Genomic DNA, 9,704 nt, shown 5'->3' on the forward strand with positions numbered 1-9,704 from the left:
ATTTATTTGAAATAAAATATATAAAATAGGTTCCAAGAACTTAATTAAAATATAAAATAAGAAATAGATCACAAGAAATTATCTAAAATATAAAAGAAGAAATAGGACCCAAAAATGTATTTCATTTAAAATAGAAAAATAACTTGTCTTTTATTTTAAATAAGTTTTCAAAGGCGATTTCTTATTTTAAATAAGAAATTAATTTCGGAAACTTACTTAAAATATAAAATAAGAAATTGTAATTTAAATAAACGTTTCAAATAATAAATACAAAATATTTTCATGATTTTGCTTGTTTGAATATATGAATATACATTTATAAATATAACGTTTCAGTTTTGTTATATAATAACTATAATATATAATATAACCTATAATTAATATTTAATAGAATTAACCCTTCGCGAACAAGTGGAAAATTCGATCATGGATTATATGTGGGTATATCTTGTACCCACATATGCTAATACTTCATTATAAATATATATACTATAATTTAATTAATAATCGTCACTTTTGCTGACGGATCAGTAACATAACTGATACAATTTATTTAATAAAAAATACAAAATAGTTTCCAGAAAAATATTTAAAATACAAAATCGATAAAAAAACTTATACAATTTATTTAAAATAAAAAATATAAAATAAGTTCTAAAAACGTATTTAAAGTATTAAATAAGAAATAGATCAGAAGAAGTTATTTATTTTCGCAATAAATTTATTACAGTTTGTTGGGAATGAGTGAATTCCAATAAATAATTGAAAGATGGTTTATTTAGTCAAAAACAGACTTGACGACACATCGTATACAAAAACGGTTAGAGAGAAGAAAAACTGCCGGTAGGGCATGAATACAAAAAACGCGCCTAGCGGCAAACAGAATATTAAACATAAAGATGTCGATAACTAATCGGCTGTGACTCGTATGTCGGTAATCCGCCGGGCGCCATAATTGATTGGACAAGCAACTATCCATCAAAGTTTTTTAAGATTAAATTTGGGAAATTTGAAGGGATTATTAATATTTCAGATTGATTGCGTTGAAAGTTTGACAACCATATCGACACGCAATTATAATTTCTGAAATTAATTCATTTAAATGAATATATATACGAGTATTATAATAGTTCAACATCTTAACATTCAGATCGTGGTAGCGCTTCGTATTTAAAGTAATGTATCTAACATGTCTGAACGGTCTTATTTTCAATCTTATTAATGTTTATACATGCTCGCCTACAATGCATAACTCTACGTATCAGTTATTGCGAGGAATATTACTAAGGTCTCGGTAGTCTAAAGGCTTAGGACGCTCACACAAAATGCAAGAGATCTGGATTCGACTCCCAGCCAAAGCAATATTTTTCGCAATAAGTTTATTACAGGTTTTTAAGATTAAATTTAAGAAATTTGGGGAGATTTTATTAATATTTCAGATTGATTGTGTCGAAAGTTCGACAACCATATCGGCACGTAATTATAATTTCTGAAATTAATTCATTTAAATAAATATATAATATAATAGTTCAACATCTTAACATTCAGACTGTAGTGGCGCTTCGTATTTAAAGTAATGTATCTAACATAAACGGTCTTATTTCCAATCTTATTATTTAAATAAATTTATTTGAAATAAGACCGAGCCTTATAAAATGATATATGAGAACATTCGGGTAATATTTCCGAACGTAACCCAATTCTAACATTTAATAATTCGCTTCGTGAAGCATCACGTTTTTCTGCTAGATTCTTTCATTTTGAGTGAAAACGTGTCGAATAAATATATTTTTATCTAGTTTCATAGTGATACCCGCGTATACTAAATAATCACAATAAATAAATAAATAAATACAAATTTCTTATCAATAAAAAATTTGTTGCGTGCGATTTTACTTTATTTAACTCTGATTATTTTTATTTCCAAATTTATTTATGGGTATTTATGTGAAGTAATCGGATCCATGGTATAAGAATATAAAATATTTTATTTCCAAATGATAATAAGTAACTGGCAAAGTAAGAGTCAACATGTTTCCTTGAAATTAACAAAAGAATATATTTCAATTAACAAAGGTAAAATTACATAACGTTACAAGTTTTGGCTACCGGATTGAGCCTTCTTCAGACATTAACATAACGAAAAAATTGCAGAACAAAATCAATTATCGCAAATGATCGTATATTCACAACATTCACAGTTCAGGTGAGTCTTGATGTAGAGTTCGACATTATTTCCGTACGATTGAATCGTCAAATGTATTAAAAAATCTTGGCAAAGTTCTAGTTGATAAAAAGAAAAACTTAAAAACTGTACACAAAAAGATCTACGCGTAAATGAATTAACATACCGGAAATCTAATAAAAATAATAATAAAAAATATAATCAAAACTCACCAGAAATCATGTGTAAAAAAATACAAACGAGTGTGTCCAAAAAGGAATAAAGAACTTTCGGAATATATACAGAAAGAAAGAACGCAGATGTGTAAGACAGACATCACGCGCCGGCCACTATGTACGTTCAATGGTGCGAATCAAAACAGACTGAGAGAGGAGACAGACTGTTAGCATCAGAAAGTCAAACTTTATTTATAATGGAATGTAAGCCTTGTGGAGGCCATCGGTGTCAGTTTGTAAATTGAGTACCATTCTTCTGCTTCCTGATATTAAGCATCTCGGAAACCAAACGTTTCCGATAACAAGGCTCTTTGTCTAAAATTACGACTTCGTCCCATTGAAATTCGTGATCCAGCTGTCTCCTATGCTCAGTTATGACAGAACGCCCAGAAGTGTTGTATCTAATGTGATTGCGATGTTCAGCAATCCTGGTTTTTAATTTTCTGCTCGTCTGTCCCACGTATGAAGCATCACAATCACCACACGAAATCCTGTAGACCACATTGCTCTTCGATGTATGTGGACAAATATCTTTCTGTATTTTGATGTATTTGTTCAGTTTATTGAGACTACGGAAAGATACCCTGATGTCGTTTTTATTGAAACGTTTGAACTTTTCCGTGTGGAAAGGGATAAATGGTACCGTAACCCAAGAAACAGATTCACCCGTCCCGCCATTGTCAGCCAAAACTCTATGTGTTATGTATCTATTTCTGATCAAATTTTTTATACGTTGATTGACTGTGTCAAAAATGAAGGTCAGTGGATAGTCATTGTCTAATAAAATGTTGATAATAAACGTCAAATTCTGTGTATGAAACTTAAAGTCTGATAGTAAAAAAGCTCTGTCAACCAGTGAAAAAATCGTCTCTCTCTTTTGTGCCATGGGATGGTTAGGATTAAAATTCAGAAACCTCCCTGAAAAGGTCGGTTTACGATACCAATCAAAACCAAACCTGTTCTCATTAATAGGTATAGTAACATCCAGAAAATTAATTTGCGGATGAAATAAGTTAAATTGTTCTAATAACAAATCAATTTTCGAGGAAACAACCACAGTACAAATGTCATCCACGTATCTGAAATAAAATACTAAATCTAAGTCCAACGATATCAAGGACACTGTCTCAAGTCTCCTCATCACCAAGTCCGCTATTACAGGAGATAAAGGAGAGCCCATGGGAAGCTTTGCTTATAAGTTACATTGTTAAATGAAAAAAATGTGGAATCGAGAATAAACTTTATCGCTCCCAGAAACTCTTCCCTAGGAAGAGGGCAATCTCTGGAAATGGAATCCCACTGTTCATTAACACAGTCGATCGCTATCTCCATTGGAACATTCGTGAACAAAAATTTAACATCCAATGAAATTAATTTGTATTCGTCTGTTATCCCTTTCCACGCGGATCTCTTGCATTCCGCACGAGCGTTCTAAGCCTTTAGACTACCAAGACCTTAGCAACATTCTTCGCAATAACCGATATGTATAGAGAGTTATGCATGTATAGGCGCGCGTTTATAAACAATATGATTGGAAACGAGACCGTCTATATTAAAACTTTAAATACAAAGCGCCTTCCCGGTCCGAGTGTTAAGATGTTGAATTATTATCTAATATACATTCATTTAAATTGAATTAATATTTCAGAAATAAATTGAGAGCCGATGAAATTATCGGATTCACATCGAATTAATATTTCTGAAATATTAATTCAATTTAAATGAATGTATATTAGATAGTAGTTCAACATCTTAACACTCGGACCGGGAAGGCGCTTTGTATTTAAAATACCAAATTGATTTTATCCAATTAAATCTATTTCATTCATTTATGGATTCTTTGTATTCTGTTTATCCTAAAATTAGACAAATAATAGTATCAAAAGTATATTATTTTGTGACTGAAATAATGGAGTAAAATACAATTTTGTATTTTGGTAAGTCGACCTTCTCCGAATAGCTTTACCAAAGTCACAGCAACAGTACGTAGAGAAGAGTCGCAACAAATACCACAAAAATATTTTGAAATTGCTGAAATTTAACCTTTCAGAAGAGAAAGAGTCTGAGCACAAGAATTGTTGTAACACTTACTTAGAAACTTAAGTTATAGACATAAATAACGCACAAGCTTTGATGTATGACGTATGATTTATTGCCGTCTTTTGGAGACACGATAATAAGTTATACGTCATACGTGAAAACTTTTGCATTACTTACGTCTACAATTTAAGTCTAAGTAAGTGTTACAACAATTCTTGTGCTCAGACCCAAACATACATGACGATAGTAGTCCGAATTTTATAGACAACACGGATTGTAATCTGGATTGGTCTAGAGATGTTTAAAGTCATCAGGGGATCGATTGTGTATCTTGAAATGAAGTGAAAATTACAAAAGTGAGCAAATTCACTAGTTATTGACCAATTAAATTATAAATATTCTAGTAAATTTGTTCATCTTTGTAATTTTCACCTCATTTTGAGATACACAATCAACCCTCAGATGGAATACCATTGTTTAATCCGATTTACGATCGTAGCACAAACTCTTGCATAACGCATAATGCATAGTGCATAAGGGAATCAATTAGAATCTTTTTTTTCTCCCATTTCACGGAAAAGAAGAATTTCGATTGGTTCCTTTAAGCCGGTTCTTATGAGCATGAACACTTACAGCGTATGAGCGTGCAAACCAAACGTAGCCGTAATGTATTGAGCGATCATAAAGAAAAGCTTGCACTTTGAAATCAACGCTTCATATTGGCTATCGCAACAAACTTGCGACTAATGTAGAACCGGCTTTATGCACTATGCATTATGCGTTATGCAAGAGCCTGTGCTGCGATATTGGAAATCTGATTATTTCACGTAACCCTAAAACATCCTAAAACGACTTTTCTTTATGATCGCTCAATACATTATGGCTGCGTTCGGTTTACACGCTCACACGCTGTAAGTGTTCATGCTTATAAGTGTTGTTTTTTGGTGTTCAATTTGGTTTGTCAGTGCTCAAATTAAATAAGTGATGTTATTCATTTTGGCTATTGTAAAGCAGGGAGCGCAGACTCTTGCATAACGCATAACACGTAATGCATAAGAAAATGTACCAATCTAAATTTTCCGTTTCCTTGCTTTTGTCACATCCGTAGTATTTTTAAAGCTTGTCCAAATCACCCTTGGACAAACCACGAACATTTCATCACTTATAGATCGGCGCGGTACATGAGATCAGCAGGACCATCGACCATATCTGACGCCTCCCCACCACATGCGCCCTAACAAGGCAACGACGGAAGGGGATCTCTCTCTTTTTCTTGTAAAAGACGTCCTCGGGGTATTAGAGGAAAAAAAGAACAGTCAGTAACTGAAGTAGCGTCACAATATACACAGTAGCGCAACTCTCCCGATTTTATGTTGGCCAAAATGGAGTGCGCATGCATGAAATAAGCAAGTTACTCCGTCTCATTTCGTCTCTTTTTTTATTGTTCTCTCTCTTTCTCTCTCTATTTAAATAAGCGTTTCAATGTTCCACTTAAACAATTTGTCATTCAAGCATACATGGTTCAGAGTAGAAATTTAGAGGAAAGTATTACGTGTATTGTCCATTTAGTGAAATGTGTGAGAAATCCCGAGAGATTGGTCTAATTTTTGTGAAAAAGTGATAAAGAGAGTGAAAAAGTGAACAAAAAATAACATAGAAAATCGAGCAAAAAGGATTTCTTTTTATTTATTGTATTTTAAATTTATTTTTTGGACATACATATATATAAATTTCTTTTATATCTCTCAGCTTTCTCATAATATTTTCATAGATATATAATTACATAATATTTCTTTATACAACTATACATTTTTAAGTTAATTTAATATTTTTCTACATTTTCTCTTTATTTTTCGATATGTTTACAATTTATTTTTATTAATTTTCATTAAGTTCAGATTATTTCATTGCTATAGTAGGTTTATTCGTTTGTATACGTTGTATGCTCTAATATTCTCCTATAACAACTCTTACTCATTCCAACGCATTTGTTGGAGTGCGACGCGAATAGATCTAGTGAGTTTTGACAGAGCGAAAAAAAGGATGAAAAGAGAAAGAAGTTTAGTTGGTAACCATGGCAGCCAGATAACTTGCTTATTTCACGCATGCGCACTCCATTTTGGCCAATACTAACATCAAAGGTGCCGACAGGGAATTGCGCTACTGTATGTACTGTGGCCTTAGAGTCCCTCTGGTAAGGAGTTAAGTCATAAGAGGTACCGATCTCTGATTGGTCAGATTTCGAGTCCCTTTAAACGCCGTCATTTGCAGATACTTTTGATGAGTGAATCTGTGAATTGGTGTGAGCAACTGTTTTATGGTGTAGAAGGCGCGAACGCGAAATCGGTCTATCAACTGTCAACCATAGTGGAATTGTGCTGTTTCCAGCCATGGCGTTTTTCTGGTCTTATGTCTTACTAACTCACACTAGAGGAACTCTATTGAATTATTAAATATGAACGACGAGCAAACCATGAACACATACCTTTACAAAACGCGTGCGCGATATCGATAGTTTTTTTCAATTCATTCCCACTTCTCTCGAGCATAAATTTTCGAAGTAAATCGAACATACTGAAAGCCGCTGCGAGAGAGCAAAGAGTGCAGCGAGGTGCCCACGCGGTGCAGTGAGAGAAAACGGGATTTATTGATTAGGAGGGTGTACGTCACAACGATGGGCGACAATGGACGCGGTGACTCGTGAACGATCCGTCCGCGAGCGATTATTTAGCGTCGCTTCGTTGTCGAAATTGTTCCGTCGTTAATTCGTGCTGCTGCAAAGTCGGGAACGGTCGGAACCGTGCGTGCCGGTGCTGTGATCGCGTCGGACAACTCTCGAGCGTGCTTCGGTGTGAAGTGTATCAGTGAAGGGACAAAGGGTGTCACGTAAGTGTGTGCCGAGCCCTCGGGAGGACTCGTCAGAAAAAAAGAAACGAAAAAATATTGCGAGAACTTTCGAGGAAAAGAGAGAGAGAGAGGATATAACGACAAGAATTCTGTATTTAGTGGTTCAAACTACACTTTGCGACGAACTTTTCTAGATATATTAAAAGTAAAAAAAAAAGCGCAAAAAAAAAGAAAGAAAAAAAGAGGAGTAAGACCCAGTAAACAGTCTCCCGACGGACTCTTGACGTGTTTGACGAGTAAAGTAAAAACGGTTGTCACGCTGTAAGATCTGTCCATAAGTAAACCTCTGCTTGCGGAAGGAGTGTGCATAGAGGATAAATAACTAGGACGAGACGATCCGGATTAAAAAAAAAGTTTCTCCACTTCTGCTTTCAGAGACTCCATAGAACCGGCGTCCTCTGTGCGAGTTTGCTCTGTGTTACTGCAAAAAAAAATGTTGCCATAATAATCTCAAGGACTATTTATAAAAAAAAGTCGTAGTTTATATTCCGTCCAGATCCTCCGGCCGGCCGAGCTCTCCGATAATCGTGCCCGAGTCCGGCCATGTGTCCCTGTCAGTTTGTGTTAGGCGTAGCCGTTTTAACAGAGAGTATTCGGGACAGTGTGGACTTTCCGCTCGATTCGGAATCCCCGAACTATCCTCGCTGTACACTATATAGTCCCTTGCTACCGCATTATTGTCGTAAGATGTACGAGAAACGTTACAATACGTCGTTCCTCAAGAGTTGCAAGCTTCTGCTTGGTTCAGCGATCATAATAATAAAACCTTCCTGTCTGTACGTTGCAGGATACCTGAACTGACGACAGCTGGGGACAGTCCGGGCAGTTGACCATGGACAGCAACACGGATGGCGACAACTTGAATCTCAGCTCCGGCGAGAACGAGAACGACAACGGCGACGAGCTACGGATCGCCGCGGACGAGACGTATGACACCCGCAGCGAGGTCTCCTCCAGCAGCTCCAATTCTGACAGCTCCACTACTCATCCCACCATCAGCTCAGTCTCAAGCAAGTCCTCGCGTGGTGACAATAAGCGCAGCAGGAGAAACAGGAGCAAACGAGGCAGATCCAGGGACTCCAAGTCATCCAGTCCTGAGCCGAAGCGGGCTAGGTCCAAGGACAGCAAAGGCACTACTAAGAACTATGACTACACTACCAAGTTGAATTATTTGTTTAGAGATGCAAGGTTTGATGAGTTGATGTATTTTGAATGGACTATCCCAAACTTTCCATGCCCATTAATAGCAGGTACCTGAGATCATTTTCAGACAAAAATATCAAGGCATAGTAGCCTTGAATTGAACTGTCTGAAATTTACGTGCTCTGGCATGGCGTACTATATAGCATTGAAGATTTTTATAAGAATAGAAGAGAATAGAATTGATACTTGAAAATATCTTCATTATTGTGTTAATGTTTGAAAAATTATGTGTATAGTTTTGATTTTGATATTAAGATTTTTGTCTTGAAATTATTTCAGGAATCTACTACTAATATACGTTACGCAAAGTTTGGGACACTTTGTAAATTATATATCGTTCATTAAAAATATATTAACTCAGATATATATTTTTTATGGACTATCTAAAACGTAATCTGGAACGTAAATATTTCCGAGTCTCTCTCTTTTCTCAGATTTTTCATTATCAAGTCCAATAATGCTGAGAACGTGACACTGTCTAAAGCCAAAGGAGTATGGAGCACACTGCCGCAAAATGAAGCAAATCTTAATCAAGCCTACAGGGAATCGCGAAATGTTTTGCTGGTATTTTCTGTGAAAGAATCAGGCAAATTCGCTGGCTTTGCGAGACTTTGTACAGAATCGAGACGAGATGCTGGTCCAGTCTCTTGGGTATGCAAATAAAATATATCGATTGATATATTTATAATTTTAAATATAATATTGATTTCAATTGATTGTTTGATTACATTCTTATTAATTAAATGGATCTTAAGACAACAATGGAATCAATCATGGAATGCATTTCAGGTTTTACCTCCTGGCTTGTCAGCAAAGGCTTTAGGTGGCGTATTCAAAGTTGACTGGATCTGCAGGAAGGAATTGCCTTTTACTGCTACGTTACACTTGTACAATCCTTGGAATGACGGTAAACAAGTCAAGATCGGTCGAGACGGCCAGGAAATCGAACCCAGAGTTGCTGAAGAATTGTGCAGATTATTTCCAGAAGACGAAGGTATTAATATACGAACATTACATCTTAATAAATAATATATTAATAAAATATAAGTATTTATTAAATCTTATTTTATATATGTGTGTTTATAAATTATATATAAATGTATTTTTTTTTTATGTATTTATCATTAATAAATCATGTAACATATAAATATTAT

At 35.0% G+C, this 9,704-nt stretch overlaps 1 protein-coding gene across 3 annotated transcripts in view; it reads left to right on the forward strand.

Moving 5' to 3' along the window:
- Nucleotides 1-7,082: 7,082 nt before the first annotated feature.
- The window catches only part of LOC108749092 (YTH domain-containing protein 1), a 3,924-nt gene continuing 1,302 nt past the window's right edge, over nucleotides 7,083-9,704 (forward strand). The window contains exons 1-4 of one of the 3 annotated variants that reach the window (XM_018487611.1): nucleotides 7,083-8,047; nucleotides 8,135-8,535; nucleotides 8,985-9,201; nucleotides 9,340-9,544. In XM_018487611.1, coding sequence (XP_018343113.1) covers nucleotides 8,180-8,535; nucleotides 8,985-9,201; nucleotides 9,340-9,544 — 778 coding nt within the window. In that variant the 5' untranslated portion in view covers nucleotides 7,083-8,047; nucleotides 8,135-8,179. The remainder of the gene's footprint in view (nucleotides 8,048-8,134; nucleotides 8,536-8,984; nucleotides 9,202-9,339; nucleotides 9,545-9,704) is intronic. The other 2 variants (XM_018487609.1, XM_018487610.1) reach the window with 2 other exon arrangements.

Source organism: Trachymyrmex septentrionalis, unplaced genomic scaffold (assembly GCF_001594115.1).
Source record: "Trachymyrmex septentrionalis isolate Tsep2-gDNA-1 unplaced genomic scaffold, Tsep1.0 scaffold266, whole genome shotgun sequence".
NCBI classification, from domain to species: Eukaryota; Metazoa; Arthropoda; class Insecta; order Hymenoptera; family Formicidae; genus Trachymyrmex; species Trachymyrmex septentrionalis.